The sequence below is a fragment of the Drosophila busckii genome, chromosome 2R (genome assembly GCF_011750605.1).
Source record: "Drosophila busckii strain San Diego stock center, stock number 13000-0081.31 chromosome 2R, ASM1175060v1, whole genome shotgun sequence".
Lineage (NCBI taxonomy): Eukaryota > Metazoa > Arthropoda > Insecta > Diptera > Drosophilidae > Drosophila > Drosophila busckii.
In genome coordinates this window covers 21,492,839-21,519,759 of record NC_046605.1, presented here as the reverse complement: position 1 = coordinate 21,519,759, position 26,921 = coordinate 21,492,839, and the positions used below count along the sequence as shown (strand labels likewise).

The following is a 26,921-nucleotide window of genomic DNA, read 5'->3' as shown; positions in this document are numbered from 1 at the left end:
GTAACAGACATACGGATGTGACCGATAACTGAGTAATTTTTATACAGTTTGACATTTTTGTAAAAAATGGAATATACTTTCTTGATCAGCAAGACAAACTGAGTCGATATAGCCATGTCCGTCCATCCTTCCGTCTGTATGAGTGCGTGTTTCTCAGCAACTATAAGAGCTAGAGCAAATTTGGTATGTAGGTGCTCCTATATCCAGGACACTACGCTTTTAAAATTTTTAATTTCCTCCCCCTCCAAATCGAAAAAAACGATAAAAGAATTTAAAAAATCTTTCAATCTTTCAATATGAAATAAATCACAAAATTGCCTAGTCATACTTTCCACCGATTTCAAAACAATCGGAGAAGTAATTAATTATTCCTAAGTATTATTTACATTTAAATTTTCAATATAGACAGCGGGTGCACGTGCTGACGCGCCATACAAACGTTCGCTGCTGAAGCAGCGGCGGCTCGTTGCTGACGCTACAGCGATCAGCTGTTGACGCGTTCGCTGTTGTGTGTATGTGTTCATGAGTGCATGCGTGTGTTTGCTCCGATGCCCTTGTCAAAGTGTATCTAAAAGTTGGTGCCGCCCAACTTTAATTTGTCCACTTGTTTTAGTTCGCTTAGGCCAGAGGTGGGCAATTTTGTTTGTAAATCATAATATTTGCTTTGATTACTCTCAGTGTTTGTTGTAATTTTTTTGTAGTGCTTCCTAATTTATAATTCGTGTCCAACTCTGATTTACGCCGAAGAATTGTTTATCAAGTAAACCAAATACATACATTAAGAAATTTAAATTTTTTGCATTTTCCCTTGGCCTTTGACCACTGTCAGTTTTAAACACTTTCCTTAACTCGGCATAGTTGTCGGCTCTGCTAGTTAATCTTATCATTTTGTTTTTGTTTGTTTATTCTTTTTTTTTGTTTTTTTTGTTGAATCTTCTCTTACATTGAGACTAACAATAAGTATACAAATCTAACAGTTTCTTTAACGCGTTTTTAGTTGCACGTTCCTAGATCTATCGCATTTGTTGGTAGGTCGTTACGCCGCAGACGGGACGGCTGCAGAGCCTTGTTAAGCCCTCGCGCAAGGGGATTAAGATGCGAAGAAAGCTTGCTGTAGTATTTTACTTTTGTAGAGCGGACCTTATATTCAAGGCTGATTGAGGACCAAGCGTTGATAAGCCAGTGGAGCTATTGGCTTTTAGTTTTAGTTGCGTTCTCTGGCTTCGATGTGCCTACGCCATGTGAGTCTTCTGTCGAGGTTTTACTCCAAGATAACATCACTCGTTTGCTTGCGGGAGTGCGGAATTGTTTAGTGTGAGCGGTGGACATTTTGCCTGTTTAGGGTAAACGTAACATGTTTGCTTTTTTGTTCGTTTACTTTTATTCGCCAGTCAGAGAGCCATTTCTCCACTTCGACCATATGAAGAGCCAGTTGCGCTGATGCTTGCATAGGAATAGTGTTGGTCCAAGTACGCTGCCCAGCTCTGATCACATAGTCGTCAGACATAGCAGAATTGCATCTCACTGCAAATTTCCTGTCATATAGATACGATGCTAATAGTTTGTGTGTATTATTAGGAAGCGTTGCTCTGATCTTATGTGTTAGTCCTTCTAGCTAGACTCTATCGAAGGCTTGGGATACATCTAAGAATATTGCAGTGCAATATTCTCGGTTTCCGAATGCGCTTCTTATTTCAGATGTTATGCGATTGACCTGCTCGATAGTGCCGTGTTTTTCACGAAACCCAATTGATGTGATGGGATTTTGTTATAGATTCTTAGATATGGATTTATCTGAGTCAGCAAGCATTTCTCAAAGAGTTTTAATAGGCATGATAGTAGGCTTATGGGTCTGTTTGGCGATGAATTTGTGTGATCTTTGCCTGGCTTTGGTATCATTGTTATTATTGACTTTTTCCATCTCTCTGGGAAGTAACCAAGCTTGGTGATGGCATTGAAGAGTTGCGCGAGGGTGCAAACTGCACAGTATGGGAGCTCAATAATCATTTTTGGCGTTATTTGGTCGAAGCCTGGTGTTTTTTTCGGGTTCAACTGATTTTTGATGATGTGTGCGATTCGTTGGCGAAATCCATTGCTCTTATTGAAGCTGAGAGTCACTTGTTAATGTGGGTATTGTGAATGAATTTGTGGAGGATTTGGCTGAAACACATTTTCAAGGTGTGCTACAAATGTTTTGGCACTGTCTTCATCACCGCGGGCCCAGCCGCCTAGTTGGTTTCTTATAGGCATCACGGTTTCTGTTGGTGGGCATAGAGTTGGATAAGCTTTCCACAGTGAGTTTTTGTAGAAGAGGATGATAGTTGCTGGATGTAGCGATGTTGACTATTTGCTTCTTGTTGCTTTAACGCTTTGGTAAGCTTTAAGCCTTTAAGCCGGGTGGCGTCTTTAAGCCTTTGACATGCATATGGCGACCTGTGAGACTGCCATTCTCATCGTAGGCGTCGCATTTCTAAAACGAGTTGCTCGATTTGCAGATTTGTCTTCTTTTGAGTGTAAGGCGTTGTGAGGAGTTGCAATGCGGTGTAGTATACAGGTTATTTAGTTCAGAATTTTTTTTGTCAGTGTAATTTGATTTAACGGCTTACAATTGCTGAGAGAGAGAGCAAAGAGTAACAAGAACAGTCGCCCTTACCCACTCTCGTCACACCAGAGACCGGACGTTGCGTGGGCAGGGAACAATAAGAACATGCCATTACTCCGTTAGAAATATGTATAGTGAAGAAAAGGAAAATTAGCAAACATACACTACACTTTGACTAGGGTATCGCAGCAAACACACGCATGCACTCACAAACACATACACACAAAACAGCTAACGCGTCACAGCTCGTTTTCGCTGTAGCGTCAGCAGCGACGGCGCCGCTGCGTCGGCAGCGACGTTTGTATGGCGCGTCAGCACGTGCACCCCGCTGTCTATATTGAAAATTGAAATGTAAATAATTCCTAAGCTATTTATCTGATCGTTCTGAAACTTGCACAATCGGTCGAAAACATGTACTAGGCAAGTTTTGTGATTTATTTTAGAATTTTAAAAATTTTTTACTGCCTTATATAGCGTTTTTTTCGATTTGCGGGGGATGGGAGGAAATAAAAAAAAAATAAAGCGTAGTGTCCGGATATAGGAGCACACATACCAATTTTTTCTGTTGCTTAGTCTCTTATAGTTGCGGGTAACACGCACTATACAGACGGGACGGAAGTAACAAGAACAGTCGCTCTCACACAGCGACGGACGTGCGTGGGCAGGGAACTATAAGAACATGCCATTACTCCGTTAGAAATATGTATATCAAAGAAAAGGAAAATTAGCAAACATATTGGAATGGCAAGCGCTGCAGAAGAAAAAATACAGCCGCGTGCAAAGTTTTAGTCTCTGGTCAAACTAGTAAGTGAACAGAAGCGAAATTAATCAGTTTTTTTTTTTGTGCCCAAATAATTATAATCTTCCAACACGTGTCTGCAAAAACATTCAAAGTTCTAAATACATTACGCATACAAGTGACAATTATATTTAATAAATAATACAAGCGCTGACAGTAACGTGTAAACGCCTGTGCATCGCGCAGCGCGTGTATAAAAAGAAATATTGTATCTTTGCATATAATAATCAAACAAGTCTCGTGTGAGGTAAGATATTCGCTTCATGAATGTCTATAGTTAATAATAAAGAAAAACAAATAACTTGCAGCCTTGCAACAAGCTATCGTAGTATAGCAGTCGGCTTCACGCACTATATACCCCAAGAAGTGTACTCGATAGAGGGTATGGGCCACTCGCCTCGGACAACGTCATAGAAGAGCCAGGCGAGTGATCTCCTAAAAGTAATGAGATTTGCAAAATAAAATTGGCCGTCAAGATGCACGTGTAAGACAAAAGAGAGAAAGCGAGAGGAGGCGAACACCTGCACAGCGCCGTAACAATTTCGGTCTACGCACAGTGGGACCAGCCGCGCGAATTACCGCGTGATACATCAACCACTTATTTTATTTCCGATTAGTATTATTTTTATTTTAGCTTAAAATCCAAAATATTTCTTCAATAATAACATCCAAAATAATGTACAATTGTAGCTAACTCAACACGCTGTCACTTACCACTATATTTGCACACGCACATATGTATACATAACGAATCCTATAATTTAACCCACAGTAGCATCAGCTGACTTCGAAGGGCCCAACGAACAAAGGCGATGGATATATGTATATTGGTATCTGTGAGTAAAACAAGCAGTAAAACACAAGCAGTGCATTGTCATATATATATATGTATGTATATGTGTATGTGTAAGCAAATATAATGAAGCAAACAATAACTAAACACAGTGAGTCGTGGTAGCTATCGTTAAAGTAATTAATTGATGTATGTAAGAAACTTTAATTAGCACATGCGGTGCAAAAATAATTTTTTGACCATCGATGTAAATTTTGGTATTTGGACTTCTGCCAAATATTTTATAGTTTTCTTTTCTTAATATTTTCTTTGAATAATGCCAACGAAAGGCAATAAAGTATACTCTGTAAATTTAGTAACATGATTCGTTAACAGCGTTATTACTTTGGTTCATCGCACACACCTATAATGGGTACCGTCTACGCGCACGCCTACTAGAACTTGGTCTAGTATTAAATTCGGGGCAGCATCATAGTGCTTCAAGCACACTGCCATGGCAGGGAGGGTATAGAACAGGGTATGCCACGACATCTGCATACCCTTACAAAATATGTAGTTTACTATCGCACAACCAGTATTTGTCCCGCGTTTGCAGACATTCCCTTTAGGTCCATTTCCATATTAGTCTTCAACAGTGCACTTAAAATTTTTGTCTTTTGGTAGCTTGAGTATAGGAAGCAAGAACCCATACCCCATCCGGCGAGCTAAGTCAGTAAAGCGAGAAGTGCACGAACGCTCATCATTCTATGCTCTGCCAACATCATTGTGCAATCTGCACGCTACAGCGGGCTGCGGTGACAAAATTGGACTCTAGTGTTTTGATAAGGTTGTCGATATCATCTTTAACGTTGAGTACAGGATTTAGCGAAATGTGTGAGCTTATATATTTGCTATAGCAGATCCATTTGGCTTTATGTGAGGTTAATCTAAGCGGTTGATCATCAGTTACTGGATGACTGAGTAAATTAATTAGGACGAGTTGTGGCTTGTAAATAATTTGTAAATAATCCTTGTAACGGTGATGCTTGATACGGTTTCTGACGCACACCGGGCGGAGTGTGCAGTATGACCGTATGTGGCCATATTCTTGACAATTCATACATTGTACAGGGCCGTTGTGTTTATGTGGTTCTTCTACAGTGATTCTACGATGCAGTAGAAACTGAAGTTTGTATATAGGGTGCACTTAGTTTTTTTTAAGAGTATTGTTGTCTTGCTCCAGTTCTACCTTGAAGAGCGGTTGGGGCTTCTTATCTTTGTTTTAAGATGGAAGACGGGTTTTAGCGTTAAGGCCTATCATGTAGAGCCTGAGTTATTTCTGCAGGATATTCTATGCCATTTAAGACGATTTGTAAGCCCTTACTGCTTTTTTTAATTGATACGTTAAAAATTCATTTTAGTGTCGCTTAGATGCTTGGATATTATTCTAAAGCTGTCGTCTGACTTCGTTTGAACTTTATTTTCACGAATATTACCCCGTACAAGGGAAATTATGTGGTAGTTGTCTTGTCCAATGAATTCTATGATTTTACTCACAAGGGCATTGGAATTTTTCTCCAGTATATATATTGGAGGTGGCTTTGGCTTCCTTTTAACGGCTTATTCGGGCGGCAGATCATCTGAGTTGTCTGCTAGAATTTAAAATCTATTGGTGGTAAGTTTTTCGCTTGAAGCTGCTTTCATATTGCTGCGGGTCATTTTCGCTCTTGGCATTAGGGGTAGCTTCCGTTTAATTTGAATGTAGCGATCCATTTCCAGTCTGCACGAGCGGGGACATCGCTTGCGTTGTTGGTCAAGGAGTTGGTTGCTTTTGTTTTGATTCTTGATTCATAGGCGGCTTATCTTGCCGCCGATAACACATAGGGAGCGAGTGTTATGAGGGGCTTGAGGGGGCGGCCTATACCGTTGCGGTCGTAGTTGTACTTGCTGTTGCGGTAGTCAGAGAGACTGTTGTGCTAGTCACCGTAGGTGAGAGCATGTCTCTCGGCCTATTGCATGGCCAGCTTTTGCTTGTTCGATGTGTGCTCAATGCACTCGGTGCTCTGAGACGGTAGAGCTGGAGAGCAAGAACGAGATCGATCACTTGTTAAGTGCAAGTGGTCGAATTTTAGGTTAGGGGTAATTGACCGTTCGCGAAGTGCTGCATCAGCAGTATTTTGAGTTGGCTTGGCCACGAAAGAGAAGTACGCGTTGTTTAGCTGTTGCAGCGAAAGCCGGCGTTCGTCTTGCTCGCGCTGTCTTTGCTTACCAATGTCGATGTGATTCATCTTTTAGTTTCTGATATATGTTGTCATCACTGTATTTAATTTACATTAGTATTATTAATCTAAATCACATTAATATTTAAATCTAATAACCATCAAGTATTTAGTGCGTTTTAACTGCTGCACCTTAGGATGCGCTCTTTTGCTCGGCGTTATTTACACTCAGTTAAATACTCACGCTCACTGCACGCAACTTGTGGGTTGGCTATATTTTCGGTAGCTGCTATAAAAACACGGTAACTCGGCACTGCGCCAAGACCGATTGAATATTGAAATTTCACTGTTGCTTATTCTTATGACCGTCGCGAAAAAAATGTCCCGGTTGCACAGAGGCTCAATCACCGATCTCAAAGGGCTTGAAACATGATGAATTTAGTACGTATCTTCTGTATACGAGCGGACCAATATTTTAATCGAATCCAGTCAGCTCCTGTGACACATAACGGCTAGGGAGTTATTTTTGCAAAATCAGAGTGCGAATTAATTATTTAAATATGGTTATGGTAGGTAAGGTAAATATTTTCTTAAGAATAAAATGATACATCCAATAGACCTGGAAAATTTTCTTGGGAATTTGTTCCTCATAGCTCATCTGAAATGAAATTATTAATAGTAACGCCGCGTAAAAATACTATATCTAATAACTTAATAGCAGAATTTAAAAATACAAATAACTAACATTCAACCTATTACAAATCTTAATGCCATAGTAACTTATAATGTATTAAAAGCCTAATAAAAATATTAATGTATATAGAAGCTGCACGGCCCAATAAACTCGCGTGTTTATCATACGCTTCTGATGGGCGTTAAGACATGCAACAACTTTGGTTATTTTTTAATTAATAGCTTATAATTTTGATCAGTTAATTGTGCTTATGGAATTCATCCATGCAGAGCTTACAACTCCATGAACCTTCGGGCGGTGTCACCAAGGGCGGCGATAAACAATACATATGGTAACCGCGATCGCAATCATCGCAAAAAAGCAACTGATCATCGTTGTCAGAGGTGCCGCAAATAGAACAATATTTACATTCAATACACTGCCATCGGTAGCGTTTCACCGATATTATCATATTGGGGGTGAACTGTAAACAAGATGGATGACCAGATCGGCCGCAATCAGAGCAGGACACCAGCTCTTCGGGCATATTGGTTTTCTTATTTTCGCGTTGATCACCCAAACAAAAGTCACAATATGGTGATGGCTGTGCAATTTCACGTTCAGTGCGCAACTTATGTTTTTTGGGACTAGTTAAAGGAGTAGCTGGAGAGGGGTTGACAGTTGAATATATTGCTTGAGCAGAAGTATTAGATATACCAATGCTAGCTATTGTAGCCAATGGAATTGAGTCATTGGAAGCGCTTGCATCGTTCAATGAAGGCTTGTCGTACGTTGAAGAAAGCGTTGGTGTCATTACCAAGGCAGACTGCGATGTTTCATCGGCTATGGGAATTGGTGAAGCTGAGTTAGAGTGCGTTGCATAGAGTCCCGTAGCTGCTGCTGCTGTACTGGCAGCATGGGCTACCGCTGCGGCAGCGGCTGCAGCGGCAGCACTAGTATTAGCATTGTTACCACCACCTCTTCGTCGTCGATCTACTGTATCACCATCAATTGCATTTCTACGGCGGTTACCTGCAGTAAGAAAATCCACGCATAACAAGCGCATCTTAAGCTATGAACTCAATTGCTTACCACCCCCTTTGCGTCCGCGTTTTGGTGTACCATCAATATTTGCATTAGATCGGCGGGTTCTTGAGCCCCGCTTGCGTTTGCCCCGACTACTATAAGACTCATCGAAATCATTATCAGAGTCAAAGTCGTCTTCGTATTCATCCGCGTGATGATAATGGGATGAGTCCATATCTTCATGGAACCAATCTTTCTCGACATTTGCATGGGAGTCTTTACTGTCATTATCTCCAGAAGCGCCCATGGAGTTTCCGTCTGTAGCCACAATAGCTGCCAAAAAATAACAATAACAATAAAAGCAAATTCAAATTATCCTTAGGGTGGCTCCTTATTTGAAAAATTAGATTATATAATTATATGAAATCACTACAATCAAAATTGATTTTTTATAAATTTAAAAACTTAAATGTTTTATTAATAAAAATAAACAAAGGAATTAAATTAAATCGGAACCCATTAATACTTTTTATTGATTTTACATCTTCTGTGAACAGTATTGTGTGCATGGCTTATGTGAAACATACATTATGTACACACATTGAGAAATTAAAAAAACTCACCGGCACTTTCAGTTTGATGATGATCACGTGCTCCGCCCGAGGTAGATACGGAGATGGACGCTGGGGCATGGTGGTGTTGGGGTTGATGAGCATGATGATACTCACGGTATTGATAGGCACGATAACTATGGTGTGGATTAAGTAAATACTGCCGCTTTGGCTTTCGCCATCGAGCAGAGGGATAGGTGTATATTTGGCCATGTCGAAATCCCGGCATACGCTGCTTCCGTTTCATAAAAAGCGCGCAATGTGTCTGTGCTACTCCAGTTTGTGGATCAAGAAAGGGCATTCGTAGACGTCGCTCGATACACAGTCGCGTGTTGAAGCTTTCGCTATTTTCAAGAATCTCCTTATATGCCGTGTCATTCAAAAAATTCTGAATCTTTTCAAAGTTTCCAATGTTTACGACAGCAATCTCGGAAGCCATATTGATGCCTTTCGTAATCCTATCCTTTAATTGGGCCAGTAAAAAAACACCTTTTGTAAAAATATACAGCTCTGTTATATATAAGTAAATTAATCCACAATTATATATAAAACTATCTATTTTCTCTGATCTAATCAGTTTTTGCATCAAAAAGACGCATTTTTTCTTCGCTTGCCTGGGCAAACAAGTTTTTTTGTGCTAAGATGTGTAAATATCGATAACATCGGGAAAAACATCGAAGAGAAACACAGAAGCTGAAAAGTCATGGTTGCCAGATTTGGCGCAAGTGTGGTTTTTTTTACCGTCACTCCTTGGTTAGATTAGATTAGATTATAAAATGAGAAACTAGTCTAATTATTTATAATAAACTTAAACTGTTTATTATAAAAATTCGGTGCATATACCACTGTTCAATACTAGTTCTGGTAAGGAATATATGTTTTTGCACACGAGCATGCTGCCAGATTAACTTATTTAAAAATTTAATTAATAATATTTAAATTAGTTATTTTTTGTTTTCTTTAGGTCACACACATTTTTAGTAATGGCTTGTACATACATGTACACTCTACATATATGGAATACATGAAAAATATTGAATAAAATTGCATATATTTATCATATTTATTTCGTATTATCGTTTTTAGAAAAGAAAAGTCACTTAGTTTTCGACCAAATAGACCATATATTAATAGATGTGAAAAATTTATCCTATTAAATATATATAGAAACAATTTATTAAATATTTATTTTACCTCTGAATCAGCAACAGGCAAAAATACATGCAACATAATCTTTCAGAATATGTTTTATACAATAATTTTTGGACGGTTTCTTCATGTGGAATTATGAGAATATTATTTTTTTTCCTGAAAATCTAACTATTAATTTATGGTTAGTATAAGTTATACGCAAATTAAACAAAATTTAAAATATTCTATATATGGGCAGTGTTGCCAGAAGTCCCTGAGCTAAAATACTTAGATTTAATTTAAAAAAAATGCTAGAAATATGTAAACACAAAATTAAAAATGTTAAAAAATAGCTAAAAATTCTTTACAATTTTAAATTAACAATATAATACTTAAATTGATTTTATTTTTATTTAATGTTGTGCTTATTTTATTGAAATACATCCTTATCGGTAGGGAATCTACAAATGTAATCAAATATCTTTTTAAATAGTCTGATTTCTAGCTAAGAGCATTTTATAATATGTACTAGTTTTTTTTAGTATTCAAATTACTAGATCTAGCTATTATCTAGCAGTAAAATAGCTAGAATGGGAACACCGTATATGGGCTAACAACATATTCGAATGTTCTAAGGCTACGTGGTTTTAAAAATGCTAGATAGATATACATAGCTTAAGTGGCAGTACTGTATTATCAAACATCTGGCCACATTCACGGGGCGTGTATTGTGTGTCACAACGAAATATATTGTACTTTGTTTATTTTCAAATTCTTGTTTAGTTTTTGTTTAATTTACGTACAAAATATTTATAATTTATAAGTAATCAGATTTTGAAGTAATGGGAGCTTCTAATCGAAATACGCGCGTAGCACTGGCCATATCGGCGTTCTCGTGTTTGCTTTTTATTATAGCCTTTGCTACGCCCTATTGGTTGATTACTGATGGACGTCTTCAAAACCCACGCTTCACCAATTTGGGTCTCTGGGAAGTGTGCTTCAATAATTTCCAAGACATCCATCGCTTCTACGACACTCAGTTTACTGGCTGCATGTGGGTGTTTGAAGAAGAGTACTACATAATTCACGATTTCTTATTGCCTGGATTCTACATTGCTGTCCAATTGTTTGCTACATTATGTTTTGTAATGTGTTTGGTAGCTTTACCTCTGACATTATCGTTTTTAAGAACATCCCGTGATGACGACCGATATGTTTTTCTTCTACTTACTATCGGAACTTGTCAGGTGCTGGGCTCCATATTCGGATTTATTGCTGTAATCATCTTTGGAGCCAAGGGAGATTCACGCGATTGGATGCCCGGTTGGCAAAACAACGATATGGGATGGTCTTTTGCTTTTGGAGTTATTGGCGCCGCACTTCTATTGCCTTCTGGAATTCTTTACATGGTTGAAGCACGCCGTGAACGATATAAGCGTCTGAACGAAATTGGCAATCGTGAAGTGAGCGAATACGGGGATGACTACTATCAAAGCCAGGCAGCTGGTGCAACTGCACCAACATCAGTGCAGTCTTATTTTGCTTCCGAGCCTAGTCGCCCTCGACGTCCACAACCAGGACGACTGCCCACAGCTCCACCACAAAGCAGCATACAAACAGATATATAAAACATACAAATATGTTTAATTTTGAGGAGAGTCTACAGTGTATTATAATGGACTCTAGTATACATGACCGTCCATTTAATTTTATTTTAAAGTACTTTGTCTATTGGAAAATTTACACTGCTCTAAAACTCGAATAACATTCCTTATTTAACGAGTTATTTTTAAATCTTTTAACTTGGATACACGTACATATATATATTTATATTAATAAAAAGTATTTACACTGACGAAACTATACAAATCTCAAATGTTCTTTGGTGTAGTTTATTATTATTTATTGTAGTTTTAAAATTTTTTTAAAAGCCACTCGGTCCGATACATAAGATAAAAGTAATACTTACATTGGGCGTCCCTGCATGCGTACCTACTTTTATATATGTATATTTAATTCACTAAAATTGACTCTAAAAAAATGATTTAATCTACATACATCGAAAATTATAATTTTCTATTCCTGTTTTATTCTACTCGTGTGTAAATTAAAACAACCATAAAAGTTTCTTATCTTAATAATAGTTTTTACTATATTATTGACTAAAAGGTAATAGAATATTTTTTTTTTTTTCCCATCGCTGTGCAGTAGTTTTATCTTCCTTATGCTCCAGTATTATGAAAAGTTCTCGCTGTTGATTCTCTTGAGTAAGTTGCTCCCGGAAAAATTGAAGTGTGTCGGATTCGTTGCCTATTAACTCTGGTTGATGTAGTTTTGAATCTAAGTTATAATAGTTGTCTCCAATACGCCGAACTGCAATCCAGTGTCGTCTTCGTAATGGTAATGTAACAATGCCAAACTTATAATCGGATGGTATATTTAGTATGAAGCCATATGTTTCGTCAAAATTAATACAGCACGGATCTCTGCAAAAGATTGTTATGGTTCGCAAAGCCTTTCATTTAGTTAAAGAAACATACTTTCTCTTATCAAACCACACGGCCTCGAAATTGCGCTTTTGCAGAGCAGTCATGATTACATTAATATCATAATTTCCAAGTCCCAGTAAGGATCGATGAGGATTTACCCAAACATTTGGACTCAAATTATTGCATATATTATCCAATTCCGTTTTTGTATATGAGTGATCTCCTTGAAACAAATTATTAAGCGCATGTAAAGCGCATAATTGCCTCATTTGTTTTTCGTGATAAACCGAAGACGTTGACATATTTACATGTAGTGATGCCAACTTTTATGAGACAAGAAAGCTGTTTTTATTTGTCAGAAAGTCGGAAAAAGCTAAAATTTTAACGCAAATAGTTTTAAAAAAAATGCTGACGTTTTTATTTTTTGTTGATTTATTTTAACAAATAGCCTCTATCTGATATTTCTTGTGAATATTTGTATAAATATTTATAAATATATTGTACGTTAAGCTTAAATATTCAAAATTTTTAAAACTTTTGTAAAATTTTTATTCGACGGACAAATAGAATTGTTTATTTTATATCGATATAAATAAATGTATTATACGACAATATCGTACGATAATGTCAGAGATGAACTTCGAGTGAACAGTTGTTGAGCGCTACGAAATTATTAATCGATCGACGATAGCTTTCAAGAAGGGCTGAACAAGAATTACATTTCTACGCCAAATCAGATATGAATTGATTTAAGGTAAGCCAGAGTCCTGTTCTTTTTGTTCACTCATATAAAGCATAAGAAGTACTACTGTGCAGAGAACGGCAATTGTGGCACTTTTTAAGCACAATGGTGGCACACACAAAAAACAAGTGCGATACCATACGCGCACAATGACAACTAGGGAAAATATACGCACACGGACACAACAAACAAGCAGCGCACAAAACACCCAGAGAGATCCGAGAAAAGGTCCGTTGTGTTTTTAGCCACAACGAAACAAGCGCAAAGGAAATGTGCGCGAGGTCGATCGGCAGGCATGACATTTTGTTAAACAAAATCTCTAAGAATAAGTGGAAAAATTAAAGTTGGGCGCAACCAACTTTTATATACACTTTGACTTTTCGCAGCAAACACACGCATGCACTCACACACACATACACACAGTGCTCCTACCCGCAGCACCCATCTGGGTAGGGTCAGCAGCGACGCCGCCGCTGCGTCGGCAGCAACGTTTGTATGGGGCGCGTCAGCAAGCGCTCCCCGCTGGCTATATTGAAAATTAGACTGTGAATAACTCCTAAGTTATTAAACCCGAACTTTCTAAAATTTTTTAAATTTTATATTGCTTAATATCGTTTTTTCGATTTGTGGGGGAGGGGGAGGAAATAAAGAAAAATAAAACAAAAGCTTTCGGGTTTGGATATAGGAGCACCTATATACTAAAATTGCTTGCTCAAGCTCTTATAGTTACTAAGAAACAGTTGCTTTAAACATTCAGACGGATATGGGAAGAATATTGTGTCTTTCCTGTGTGTTTTATGCGTTGCTTGTCCGCCGCGCACACAATATGTGTTGAGTCTGTGTGCGTAAATTGTCCCGTGTATTCTGGGTGCGCGTATGGTCTCGCGCTTTGTTTTTTTTGTATTCTATCATTGTGCTTAAAAAGTGTCATAATTGCTGTCCCTTGGTCTCAACCACAATTTCGCTTGTGTCTGGCAGTACTACAATCGTAGTACACGTTGTGATTTTAGGGGTGTGTGCACACTTACTGTTCTCTGATATGTACTTATGCATATAAAGGTTGGTTGCGCACAACTTTAATGCGTCCACTTGTTCCGTTTAATATTTGGGCATTAGTCCTTTTTTTTAATTCACCAGGGATTAGGGAGGCAAGCTTACGTAGCAAATTTGTTTGATCAAGCTCTTATAGACTATGACTTTTTGCTGCCCATACAGACAAACGGACAGACGTACATACCAGAGAACGGCAGGGGTGGTTTTTTTTTTGACACCATGGTGGCATTCACAAATCATGGGTGTGGGTAACGCGCGCAAGCAAAACAGATGCATAAGCCTTTTACTCATATACACAAGACAAGCCTGGGTACGTGCAAGTGCCGAGAAATAAGGGCAGGAATATAAGAATAAGCGAGAAAAAATCTCGCTTGCTGTCCTGCTCTGGCAGCCGCGCCGACGCAACAGCAGGTAGCGAAAGAGTTGCGCAGATTAGGCAAGCAAAAAATTCTATGACCTTTTTTTTGTGTTTCCTCACATTCAGTTTCGAGCGTTTTTGGCTTACCCACGCAAAAGGCTTGTAAAGGCTTATGAAATATTGTCGGGGAGCAACAGCCCGCCGTGCCGCATATATATGTACATACATATATTCGAAACCTTGTAAAATTAACTAAACTGAACACACATAAACCTGCAGAAGGCAGTAATTAAACTCTATATATTTGAATGAAATTTCGTCGTTTTATAATATATATTCGGGCGTTAAGTCGCGATTCGCAACATTACAGCTAGCGACAAGTCGTTAGCTCAACATTTACATTCTTTGGAAAACCCGAAATCATCAGGAGCTTTGCAATGTATTATAAACAAAATATTCAAGACAAACTTTAAAAGTTAATAGAAAATAAAGGTTTCATACTTTTGGCGATGCAATAATTAGCTTTGTTTTATATTTATTGTATGTTGGGCATTGCTACCAAGTAAATTTAATATACTTTCAATTTTTAATACATCTGTACAACCAAATTATTGACAAATTTTTTTTTTAAGAATAATTGGCTAAATATTTTCAGATTACCACAGACATTAACGTACATTAACAGAAAATTACCAGGTTTCCGATTACTTTTGGGCAGCCCTTAATTTGGGAAAAACTAGTACATTTCTGCTTTCACAATACGGCAACTCTGTAATCAACTGTCACATGATTTTCACCTGACATTTCTTAGTTTCAGCGAAAAATTTTGTCGACGCAAAATTTTATTTAAGAGAAACAATATTACATCTCCTTCGAGAAAAGGGCGTGTAACCAAGCTAGAAATATGAAGATTTGTGGTCCAAAATGCTCCCTGTGTGGGCTAATTATCTCCGTTTGGGGTATTGTGCAATTGGTGAGTTAATGTTAAGACGCTGATTTGTTTTGTGACCTCGCAAAACAGTCACAAGACCTATTGCATAGAATGCAATGTACATATGCACATGTATGTAAGTTACAAATAAAATGATGATCTATTTCAGGTGCTCATGGGTTTGTTTTTCTACATACATAGTGTTGCTCTTATCGAGGACCTGCCGTTGGAGGAGGAGTACAAAACCTTAGATGAGTTTTACACTGCTGCGAATACTGCATATAATCAGGTATTGTGAATATTTAAATAATTTTTGTTAAATATATATATATATATATAATTTCGATTAATTTATTTTAGAATGCATATAACTGTTGGATTGCAGCGTGTATCTACGTCCTCACACTGTTGCTCTCTGCACAACAGTTCTACATGAACAGCAGAATAACTGCCAACTAAAATCGAAAGAAAAATAGATTGCATACTGCTCTATATAAAAAAAAGCAAATCTATTTGAACAGCAAAGCACTTGAGCATCAACACACTAGTATTGAAAGGTTAAAATAATATAATATAACCCAAAGTTTGTTTTCCAATACACTTAAATTCAAGTAAATATGATATTTAAGTAAATATTCCAATGCGTGTATATGTACGTAACACACTTATTTGTTTGTTAGGGTCACATTTTCTTGTTATTTCAAGTTATTTTGTTTTATTTGTTATATTAAACTGTGTAGCAGTTCAATGTGTATATTACCTTTATTCAATGTCAAAATAAAATGTATTTGCTAGCAGCGCAGTCAGTCGTGAATGGCTAAAGTAACAATATTTTATTGTAGCTGTAATTGCTGATAACCTATAAAATAAATATTTATAGAAACAAATTTGAAAATAACATTTATCATTGACATTTCCAAAAAAAAATTCTTTTAACCCCAACCTGCTGTGAATACTCTTGAAATCGCAGCAAATTATACTTTATACTATTATTTAATAGATAGTAAGGAAAATTTAACTTTCATAGCTTGAAAATGTGTGAACTTTGCAACATTCACCTCAGAGTTAGCGTACATGACCATACATTTCACATAAACTTCTTCAACCCCCGTTGGATTTGTATTGAAAGTATAGATAAATTAAAAGTTTATTTGTAAAGAAGCTTTTTTAATTCAAAAAGTTGGAAAATAAAAATAAGAAAATATAAACTTTTAAAGAATAAGTATACAAAATGTTATGTTATACTCCTAAGCATACAACACATACTTAGTGGTTATACAGAATTAGCACTAAGCATGGTCTCGTCTTGTGGTTTAACGGTTCTTTCGACCGTCTCCAATGTCCGTGCGCGGTTCACGCTCGGTTCACTGACCGTCCTTGCGTTCGTGATCCATAGTGTTGTTGCTGGGCTTCGCGCTTCGTCGGCTGTTCCGCAACAACAATGCTTGTTGTTGGCTAGGCTTCGCGCCTAGGAATAACTGCACAGGCTGGCTTTGCGCCGAGCACAACTTTACTTGTTCGATATGTAATAATGTATGTAAATAATTATAGGCATGGTTGTATAAGTTATTATTAGCAAGTTAAGCGATTAGGTAACAATATTTCCAATTTATAAACGATCAAGTAATTTTTTTTTTTTTTTATTTTTATTTATTTAATGTCAACTAAGAGCAGTTGACAGCAAAAGAAAAAATTACATTATAGTATTTATATACAAAATAGGTAAAATTAAATTTAAAGGTAATTTATAATTATATCTTTATTTTTAAAACCTTAAATATTGAGAGTGTTAAACAGACCCAACATTTGTTGCAAGGATTGGGGAAAACCCAGAAAAACCCAATCAGATCTGGATTAAAGTTAATTGTTAATATTTAAGTAAGTTAAGATACACCGCTTAGTAATAAACTCTGAGGTCTCTGTGTTGATAACAGAATAAAGTCATGCAGTAAATAGTTAGTTGTGCAAAAGTTAAGAGTTAAGGGAACAAAATTTTCGAGTATACCTAACAGGAACCGAGAAATTAAGTTGACCCAACAAATATGAAGAATCAATTTCCCCTTTAATTAATTTAATCATGAACATGACGCCAAGCATGATTCGTCGATTAGTTAAAGATGGAAGATTAATTAAAAGTAATCTACTAGAGTAAGATGGTAGATCAACACCTGGAACCCAGTTAAAGCTATGGAAAGCAAATAATACAAAATTTTTTTGAACAGATTCAATACTAATCTGGTGGTTCGAGTATTGTGGAGACCAAATACAAGATCCATATTCCAGAATCGGTCGAACAAGAGATATATAAAGTAGTTTAGTTGTGTAAGGGTCATTAAATTCTTTAGCCCATCGTTTGATAAAGCCGAGAACTTGAATTGCCTTACTGACAGTTAAGGAAACATGTTTGTCAAACTTCAGCTTACTATCAAGGAGAATACCCAGGTCATTAACCTCCGATAATCTGTTGAGAGGCAATTGATCCATGTAGTAGTTGACGATGTGAGGCGAGTGTCTATGGAATGACATAACTTTACATTTAGAGCAATTAAGTTTTAATAAATTATGTTTGCACCAATTAAAAAAGCAATCAAGATCGGTCTGCAATAAAGTACTGCATGACATGTCTCTAAATGATAGACACAGCTTCACATCATCAGCATACATCAAAATATTGGAATGCATAATGACTGAGAGAAGATCGTTAATAAATAGGTTAAAGAGCAAAGGACCAAGATGACTACCTTGACGGACACCAGACGTTACGAATACTGGCTTGGAAACAGCCGACTTGAAAATCACCCTCTGAGTTCTGTTAGTTAAGTAATTGGAAATCCATGTTCAGAAATTGTTTGGGAAAGTCCAATTTCAAGCTTTATTTATTCACTAGAAGGACCGGTGAATTAACAGAGTAAATTGCTTTACTAAAGTCAGTATAATAACATCAGTCTGCATTTTGTTGTGGAAAACCTTTGATTACCATTGACGAAAACTCAAGTAGATTGGTGGTTAGTAGACTTATGTTGCACAAAACCATGTTGGTAAAGGTGAAACAATTGAGCTGCTGAAATGCATTAATGAGAAGTTAAGAATTCAAAAAGCTTAGGCGTAGCAACAATTTTGAATACCCTGATAGTTATTACATAACTTTCTGGCCATTTTGTATTGTAACGGAATAATAAAAGATTCCTTCCAGATTGGAGGCAAATAGGAACATTTAACGGACAAGGCAAATAATCTATGTAAAAGTAAATATAGTGAACCAGCGCAATATTTAAGTACGCAACCTGGTACACCATCTGGTCCTGGAGAGAACGTAGGTTTCATTACATTTAGTTCACGCAATATTGAGTCTTCGTTAATCACAGGCTCCGCAACAAAATTAGATTTGTTGATGTTATAAGGGTAGTGTGTGTGGGAAAAGTTGTTAGTGACTGAATAGGTTGTTTGAAAAAAGTCTGCAAATAGATCGGCTGATGCCTGATCATCATTTGCAGTAGTATTTTCATAAGAAACATAGTTAGGTATTGAAGACGATTTACGTTTAGAATTTACAAAATTATAAAACTGTTTAGGATCCTGAGCAAACTGAAGCCGACAGCGACATAAATAATTGTTGTAAAGTTGAGAATTTAACAAGTTAAAATTGGATTTAGCAGTAGAATAGCGCAAAAAATCAATACTATTCCCTGTACGTTTGTATCTTTTAAAATAACGCGATTTTATATTTTTTAAGCCCGCTAACTCTCTAGTAAACCATAAAGGCTTTTTAGACCTACCAGGTTGTCTACGAGGAACGGATTGTTCAAAAAAGCTATTTAAGGCGTTATAAAAAAGAGACAAAGCAATTTCTAAGTTATTGCTGGCAAAAAAGTTAAACCAGTCATGATTTATAATAAGATTATTTAATTTATTAAAGTCGGCCTTTCTAAAACAACGAGGCTTAGGCGCAGCTGTAGGCTGCACGGTTTGCTCAAGAGCCGGTAGCTCTATAAGTAATTCTAAAGTTGTGTGAAATACATCTTCGGGAAGCACAATCGGATCTATTTGCTAACTGCGCTAGCTGAATGATCCGATACAAATATAAGATCAAGAAATCGGTTGTTACAATTAGGAACATTATTTATTTCATAAAGTGAAAGATCCAGTAAATTATTTATGAACTCGTTGGAGCTAGTAGGAACTACCAAGTTATCCATAGTGGACCAATATATATCTGGTAAATTAAAGTCTCCTAATACACATAAATAATCCTTTTCAGATAGCTTAGAGGATATTAATTGTATATTAGATAGGTGTTCATTATAAATTGTAACATCCGATTGAGGTGGAATATAGGAGCAGGTTATATAGAAGGAAATTTGACAAACAGTCACTTTAACTGCAACAAATTCAATATTAGATAAAGAACAAATTAATTCCGATAAAAGGTCGGATTCAAAAGCGGATAAAGCGACGGTAAGACGGCTTGCTAGAGCGAAAAAACTATTATGTATTTCGATAAAGAGTAAAACGAGAATGTAAGTGGAGCAGTGCGGAAGGGAAGTGCAGAGAGAGAGAGAGAGAGAGCTTATTAGCGCAGTCCAAAATGCAAGCGCAAAGAAGAGAGCGAGAGAGTTTCTTTAGCGCTAAGTAAAGGTAAAGTAGGTAGGTAACCTGTTCGTAGCAGAGGTGCTTTATTTTTTGGTCTTGCATGATTGTACACAAATTGACATTGATGAGAAATCTCTCATAGTGACAAAACAAAGAATGCATACTAAGCTATATGCATTCTTTGTTTTGTCACTATCTTCGACCCGTTAGTTAACGGTAACATGCAACAGCGAGGTAAAATTGTTACAAGAAAAAGTTGTCAAATAAATATGCCGACCAATGTACATATATCGATACCCTGCAGGATTGGGCACTAGTTCGTAGCTAGTGAAATAAGCGGTTACCAGGAGACCATCCCTACTTACCTAACAACCCTAAGCAAATGGGTTTTGTCATTTCCAAATTTGTATGAAATGTCCGCAAATAGGGTCAATCGCCAATCTCGTTTACCCGGGAACTGGTGAAATAGTACTCCATATAACGGTCGGTAAAGAGAGTACTTACATAGGACACCATGTAAAGGTCAGTAAAAAGAATACCCATGCTAAGCATATTTATGATCGAAAAATCACTAATTTTTAGTATTCAATACATTTATATAATTCTAAAAAACAAATTCATAAGTTATTGGGAAGAAAGATTTTATTTGTCTTTTTTTTTGTGACAGCTACTTCGGTAACGCTTCTTCTGGCAGGTCCACTTCCACCGACTGAATTTATTGCATTTGGGAATAAGAAAGATATGAAAAGTTCTATTAGTTTGATGTTTGTTGATTAAAATAAGTTCATTTAAATTTTAATACGATTTTTTTTTCATTTTTCAATAAATTAATCAATCGATTCTAAAAATAAATTATAGAAGCCCATAAATTTTAAATGAATTTAATAATACCTACCAATAATTTTTTTAAGTTCCGTGAACAAAATAATAACAAATTAGAAATAAAATAACAATATTGACTGTATTTATAGATACATAGAGCTCTCTATTAGCGGTGTTTATTTGTTTAATAAATTTTCTTTTAACCACTTTAAAATTTAACCAAAAATCTAGACAACCGGCAAACACAGCAGTGTTGAGCATTGCGAAAGCAAAATAATACAAACGGTTCATGTCACATTAGTTCTTGCCAAGGACTTTCTAATAACCATAGCCTTTGCTCTTGAACAAACTGTAAATTCTCTTTCCTTTTCGAAATTACTGTGTGTGTCAAGCAATAGTAATCAATAATCAACATGTCCATTAAAAATATATTAAACACCTAAATTATTTTAATAGAGTTTTGGTATATTTGGTAAACAATAATAAAACAATTTTAAAAAAGATTCGCCAAGTGCAACCTTCGTTCTATTTTTTTCAACCTTGGCATTGTTCTTAGTTTTCCCAAAAGTACGCTCAAAATAAAAGAAAAGCCAAAAAAACCAAAAGTCGCACAGTGGCTCACAGTTTTTTTCTTTCCGTCTTACAATAATTTTTTAAGCTGATATATGTATGTTTAAAAATTTAGACGCAACTTTATTTATTGATATGTTAATTATATAAAATAGTTAAAAAGAATTTCGCTTATATCTAAAACTAACATAAATGTAAAAACGCAAAATAAGGCAAGATTTCAATCTCACAGTTTATTTCGTCACTCAACTTATTGCCTTTAACTTAGGGTAATAATTAAAATTTGTCAATTTTTTTTTCAATATTTGATTTTATACAGTTTTGTTGTTGATTTTTCATCCAGTTGTTATAACTACGAACTAATATGGCCCTGTTAAGTACAAAATATCTAGACTTTGTAGACAATTTTTTTTGAGAGAGAAAAAGGGATATTATTAATAATCCCACAAAAGAAAATTTGATTGAAACTCCTAAGGTTGACATAAATGCACAATTTTACTATTTTTTAAAGTTTTTTTTTTTTTAACTGGATTCTGTCCAAGCTTTATATATTAAATCTGAATAAAGATGATTTTGGACTCTGACATTTGAATTTAATTGAAGATCATGAGTTAAAGCCGTATTGTAATGTATTAAACATTGAATAACTTTGAATGACTTTTTATATCAACCTCGAAAATGAATTTATAAAAATAAAATAATTGTAACGGACAACGCACAACTTAAGAATTGCTTATTAGGGTAGTCGTGTGTGCATTTATTTGCTAAGTTTGACCTGACTATCAATGATAACTGCACAGTAGAACACATAGGATTTTCCCATATGTATAGAATATGAGAATATGTAAATGTTTCGGGCTTAAAAGTATCTTATTTTGAAATCTATTGTATATCACATTTTTTGTTGATAATATCAAAAATTAGTAAAAATGAACTCATGAAGTGAAAAAAATTGTTGGCAATGTTATTTTTAAAACCTTTATTTTCTATTTGCTACCAGTTCCCCATGTTCCATATTCTCAACCGATGCTAAATTTTAGCAAAATTGCAGCCCGGCAAATATCATAGCTGACAAAAGTTGTTCTTGCAGCGAATACGTGATGTGGCGTTTGTTTTGTATGTATGTGGGTGAGTGCGTATGTTTGCTGCGATGCCCTAATCAAAGTGCAAAATTCTGCGCCCAACTTGAACTCGATCTTGATTTCATATCAATGCTTACTTTATACTTTTGATATTTTGTTACTAAGCCTATTTCTTATTTAGGAAAATTAAAAATAAAAATATGAAAATTTAAGATTACCAATGAATAAAGTTTGCTGATAATTCTTAAACAACTTTTATTGAATTAACCAATATACATACGTTTGTTATTATATTTATTTACTCCTTCTTTGTGTTTGAATATTTTCGATTGATTGATTCCAAATACGCTCCTGGTGTCCAACCTTCTGAATTTGTGTCTGCGAAAGTTAAAAATAAATGAATAATATTTTATGCAAAGGCTTCAATGTCAAAATATTTCTAAAACAAAACATGCACCGAATAATTTTGTGTTACAGCAATTACCTAAGACACGGACATACCACCAGCCAGCACACCCCACTTTTAAAAGCTCAATTACTTCACCTTCACGTATCGAAACTTCCGAGTGCCCCATAGCTATATAATCAGCCAGAGCAATGAATTTACCACCCTATGTTAAAATGTATGCAATAGGTTATTGTTTGTAGAATATAAAATAACGTTTAGAAGAAATGTAAATATGCAGGTAGAAGATACTAAATAATCTTAAGTAAGTAAAATATTAAGCGTAAGTGGAATCAGCAAACTAAAGACCGACGAATGTTTTGATGTTTATATAGTAATATTTCAATAGGTATTATAAACCTCAATGACATACAGGGTGTCCCCATGATCTTTGGCAAAACGAAAACACGATATAGCTGAAATCATATTAAAGTTTAAAAATACTGCACCAGTACCAGTGCATGTATTCTTACTAAATTCCATAAGTGTCGTTTTAGTTAAATAATAACATAATTTTCATTGAAAATTAATTAAAATTGAAATCTTAGTTCATAAATTTATTGATGTACCGAAAACGGTACCACCTATGTTATTCGCGTAAGAACAATCATTGTAGCCTCTGTCTTTAGCTATCTCATGTATTCGTTTTGACAAAATATCATTATACACTGGTTATGATACACTGATTATGGTAAATCGCGAAAATATAAAGAATTAGTACACTATAAGCTATTGGTTTTATATAAAGTATGAAATTAAAATATGTTAACCGCAACTCAGTGTTGTTTTAATTACCGGTGTACTGATGTCCTCATTTAAGGACAGTTCGTCCTCGCTATTTGAATAGTCAGAGCTCCAGCTACAGGCCTCTGGGTGGTCTCTATCACCGATACCTGCACCGCCTGTGGAATTGGTGCATGCAGCATGTCCAATGTTGTCGCTGCTGTTCGAGTTACGACTCCACGACTCCGATGACGAATCACAATTGATTGCGCGGCTATGCTGGCCAATAATAATATTAGGCGTATCCCAAGACGTGGTTTGTTTAAGACCCCGATGATTTAGACCGTATTGCTTTATTTTTTCGCCTTTTAATTCCTCTAGTTGGTTAAGTAAAACCTTCTTGATCTCAGTCACCCACTTTATTTTAACTTCCAGTGTTGGCGCATGGAGGGTGTGAACTTCCTGGCGGCCTTGAAGCCATACCTCAAAGCGTTTTGGATCGCCACGTACGGTTTCAGTGAGCCCTATCTGTGACATCTGAGATTAATGGATTAATTAGCAATCACCTATTAGATATCATTAACTTGAAATAAGCTAACCTTGAGATGATGTTTAAACTGATAGGTGCTTTTGCTGTGACTTGTCTTAGGTGTCTGCTTGCAAAATAAAAGCGATTTTTGATAGAGGAAAATGTGCCTTTGCTGCGGCTTGATACGCAAGCGAATGTCCTTTTTTGATTCTGTCCATACTTGGAATGAGTCCTGAAGCAACAATTCTCCCAGCTGCGCCAGATCGGTCTGTGTAGCAATTAAATCAATAAAATAAAAAAAAATCAACTAAATAGCAAAGTGCTATCGGTGCTTACCGGAAAGCCCGTAATCGCGACTTGATGCATTGAATCATTGACACACTTTAGTACAATAAGCATACAATCCAATGCTTTTTGTAGCTCCTTGGTGCAACTGCCACTGTCACTAAACTTTAACAAATCTTTCAGTAGCAATTGGTACTTTGTAATACGCTGCACGGGCTTTAACAAGTATGCCGCCAAGGGAAGCTTATGGCCCAATCTCTTTTGGCATTCCTGTAGAAACAGATGTGTGTCAACCAAAGTCTCTCTTAGGCGTTCCGAGCGAGGTATATTTTGACAGTAAAATGAGTACAGTCGATAGAAGGTGTCACGCTAAAACAAACAAATATTTTTATACTGAAATGTGCCTTTTTTTGTCAGACTCATCATACTCGTTGCACAAAGCAAAGAGCCACTAGCTCTGTGGTCGAAATGCAATTCTCAAGATCCTTAAGAAAAATATCGTTGTGAAAGGTAAACAGCTCGTGCAGATTGCCAAAAAGTATATCCTCCTTGCCCTGAAGACTCGCGGGCACTAAATGTATTAGTTCATCAGACTGCATTTGATCACAATAGCCCTTTGAGCATAAATGGAGTATAAAAACGTTAAAATATGTGTGTATACATGGCAAAGCGCCTGTTATGTCAATTTACAGGTATTTTAACTTATTTTTATATAACTAATAAAGTAAAAAAAATTAATTGCTTATAAGTTTGCCAACCTTTTGATTTACATATTGTTTGACGCTTACGCAACCCTGACTCGTAACAAAGTCTTTAAGGATACGTTCATATTTAGCTGTTTTAAACTTGAATGTGTTAATCCTTGGCAGGTCCTTGGTATTAACCGATCTTACTTCCTTAGAACTGGTTTCAAAGAAGTATTGACACATCTTAAGAACTCTGCCGTATGTGCTGCCCCAATCACCTGTATTGGGGTTAGAATCTGCTAAGTTATCGCCAAATTCTGCACGTAGGCCTATTTTGGCCATCTTCGAACTCGGTAATAAGCCAATACTGCTTCCTAACTTTGATCGACACGAGCTACACATATGCAAGTCTAAATTCGGCATACATTTTTGAGCTTTCAACAACTTAGGTCTCGATAACAACTTGGTGTTGTTCAACGAGCCCATTAAACTTTGAGCACGAGCTATCGACGATGACATTGAACTTTGCGCACGGGCTATCGAAGATGACATAGACAAAAGATTCTTTGGGTCGCAATCCTCAAGATAAGCCAGAATATCGGTATAGTTTTTACGTCGCAGGTAACTTTTAAAGTCAGTGTCGTTCTCGATATCCGAGTAACTGTTCAATTCAAGATAGTCTTTTACCAGTTGATATTCTAAGGACTCGTCACAGCTCGACAATTCAATGAGCTCTTTGAAAATTGAGTGTCGTTGCTTGTTAAAGTGATGCAGGCTTTTACTTGCTATTGATAAGTAGTCGGCTTGCAATTTATTTACTTTATCACTAGCTTCAGTATTCTGATTGTTTCTGAATGTTTCTTGCTGCTCACACTGCTGCAGAGTATTGATTATTTTTATGTTCGTTTTTCCGTTTAGAACGTTATGAGTAGCAAAATTGCATAGATTCGTGCCAAAAATATAATAATTGTCAAGGTATGTTTTTCCACATTTAAAGCGTGGTCTAAAGTCCATCGGTTTATGACTAACTCTCTCAGGGGATACTTGCGAGTCAAATAGAGAGCCTTTAAATAAGAGCGGCGATTCACGAGTATTGACAACCTGCGGAGGGTTCAAAATTGGGGAATCCCCGAAATTCATTTTGAATCGGCTGTCAATATTTGATGACGTACTGTGTACGTGCCTCAGTCTAAAAGCGCTTTGATATTTATGTGTATTTGGCTTCGAGGCTTTGCAAAGATCGTAATCACCGAAGCGCATTTTAATTTAATTTAATTTTAGCAAAGTTAGGTACTCCCGTCGCACGTTTTAAAAATGAACCGGTGCGCACAAAAGCTTTTGGTCAAATGATTGGCAAGTACCACTATCATCACTAAGCTTAGCTTCCAAGCTTAAAATTGGTATCATTTTCAGCCACATATTAAGTATAATAAGTTTAATGCACTAATTACAGAAAGCGGCATTCAAGCAAAACTTGGACGTCGAGAAGTATTAGGAATCAACAACCAGTCAACATTCGTACGCTTCAATCTATATTGTTTTTAGTTCGCTGAACACTCGTACGCTCTCTCGGTTAAATGTAATGCTATGTACTGATTTCACGACTAGTTTGTATTCAAAACATTTACAAAATATACAAAATAATAGTTTTGTGAAGTCAAGTTCTGCCTCGGTACTTTATAAAAATGTAGCTTATGGTCAAATAATTGGCTACTGCCACTATAGGCGCCAAGCTTAGCTTGAAATATTAGGATTGGTAGCATCTTCAGCTACTTTCGAAGAA

At 36.3% G+C, this 26,921-nt stretch overlaps 5 protein-coding genes across 11 annotated transcripts in view; 2 read left to right on the top strand and 3 right to left on the bottom strand.

The window, feature by feature from the left end:
• Positions 1–7,314: 7,314 nt before the first annotated feature.
• LOC108595273 (zinc finger protein ubi-d4) lies at positions 7,315–9,314 on the bottom strand. Its single transcript, XM_017980485.2, has 3 exons — positions 8,715–9,314; positions 8,158–8,424; positions 7,315–8,097 (listed from the first exon to the last, which is right to left on the bottom strand). The coding sequence occupies exons 1-3, from the start codon at positions 9,286–9,288 to the stop codon at positions 7,325–7,327; spliced, it is 1,614 nt and encodes a 537-aa protein (XP_017835974.1). The 5' UTR covers positions 9,289–9,314; the 3' UTR covers positions 7,315–7,324.
• Positions 9,315–10,588: 1,274 nt separating this feature from the next.
• Positions 10,589–11,638, top strand: LOC108595260. The gene has a single exon (XM_017980471.2). The coding sequence runs from the start codon at positions 10,676–10,678 to the stop codon at positions 11,459–11,461; it is 786 nt and encodes a 261-aa protein (XP_017835960.1). The 5' UTR covers positions 10,589–10,675; the 3' UTR covers positions 11,462–11,638.
• A 343-nt stretch (positions 11,639–11,981) lies between these two features.
• LOC108595261 (josephin-like protein) lies at positions 11,982–12,662 on the bottom strand. The gene is made up of 2 exons (XM_017980472.1): positions 12,374–12,662; positions 11,982–12,319 (listed from the first exon to the last, which is right to left on the bottom strand). The coding sequence occupies exons 1-2, from the start codon at positions 12,622–12,624 to the stop codon at positions 11,989–11,991; spliced, it is 582 nt and encodes a 193-aa protein (XP_017835961.1). The 5' UTR covers positions 12,625–12,662; the 3' UTR covers positions 11,982–11,988.
• A 2,612-nt stretch (positions 12,663–15,274) lies between these two features.
• On the top strand, positions 15,275–16,237 carry LOC108595393 (ribonuclease kappa). Its single transcript, XM_017980619.1, has 3 exons — positions 15,275–15,448; positions 15,576–15,695; positions 15,767–16,237. Exons 1-3 carry the CDS (start codon positions 15,380–15,382, stop codon positions 15,863–15,865), a joined length of 288 nt encoding a protein of 95 aa, XP_017836108.1. The 5' UTR covers positions 15,275–15,379; the 3' UTR covers positions 15,866–16,237.
• A 4,383-nt stretch (positions 16,238–20,620) lies between these two features.
• LOC108596153 (guanine nucleotide exchange factor DBS) overlaps positions 20,621–26,921 on the bottom strand; it is a 47,577-nt gene continuing 41,276 nt past the window's right edge. For 6 of the 7 annotated variants that reach the window (XM_017981648.1, XM_017981649.1, XM_017981650.1 and 3 more), the window contains 7 exons: positions 24,881–25,066; positions 24,504–24,821; positions 24,238–24,435; positions 23,711–24,175; positions 22,955–23,081; positions 22,751–22,848; positions 20,621–20,705 (listed from right to left, as the gene is read on the bottom strand). In XM_017981648.1, coding sequence (XP_017837137.1) covers positions 22,769–22,848; positions 22,955–23,081; positions 23,711–24,175; positions 24,238–24,435; positions 24,504–24,821; positions 24,881–25,066 — 1,374 coding nt within the window. In that variant the 3' untranslated portion in view covers positions 20,621–20,705; positions 22,751–22,768. The remainder of the gene's footprint in view (positions 20,706–22,750; positions 22,849–22,954; positions 23,082–23,710; positions 24,176–24,237; positions 24,436–24,503; positions 24,822–24,880; positions 25,067–26,921) is intronic. The other variant, XM_017981651.1, reaches the window with a different exon arrangement.

Bases quoted from the DNA above. Each gene is read 5' to 3' on its own strand.
- LOC108595273 (XM_017980485.2), bottom strand. From the start codon at position 9,288: ATGCAAAAACTGATTAGATCAGAGAAAATAGATAGTTTTATATATAAT. The intron at 8,425-8,714 runs GTGAGTTTTTTT...ATTTTTTGGCAG, and splicing joins TCATCAAACTGAAAGTGCCG to CTATTGTGGCTACAGACGGA. The intron at 8,098-8,157 runs GTAAGCAATTGA...TTCTTACTGCAG, and splicing joins ACGCGGACGCAAAGGGGGTG to GTAACCGCCGTAGAAATGCA.
- LOC108595261 (XM_017980472.1), bottom strand. From the start codon at position 12,624: ATGTCAACGTCTTCGGTTTATCACGAAAAACAAATGAGGCAATTATGC. The intron at 12,320-12,373 runs GTATGTTTCTTT...AATCTTTTGCAG, and splicing joins GTGTGGTTTGATAAGAGAAA to AGATCCGTGCTGTATTAATT.
- LOC108595393 (XM_017980619.1), top strand. From the start codon at position 15,380: ATGAAGATTTGTGGTCCAAAATGCTCCCTGTGTGGGCTAATTATCTCC. The intron at 15,449-15,575 runs GTGAGTTAATGT...GATCTATTTCAG, and splicing joins TTTGGGGTATTGTGCAATTG to GTGCTCATGGGTTTGTTTTT. The intron at 15,696-15,766 runs GTATTGTGAATA...AATTTATTTTAG, and splicing joins CGAATACTGCATATAATCAG to AATGCATATAACTGTTGGAT.
- LOC108595260 (XM_017980471.2), top strand. From the start codon at position 10,676: ATGGGAGCTTCTAATCGAAATACGCGCGTAGCACTGGCCATATCGGCG.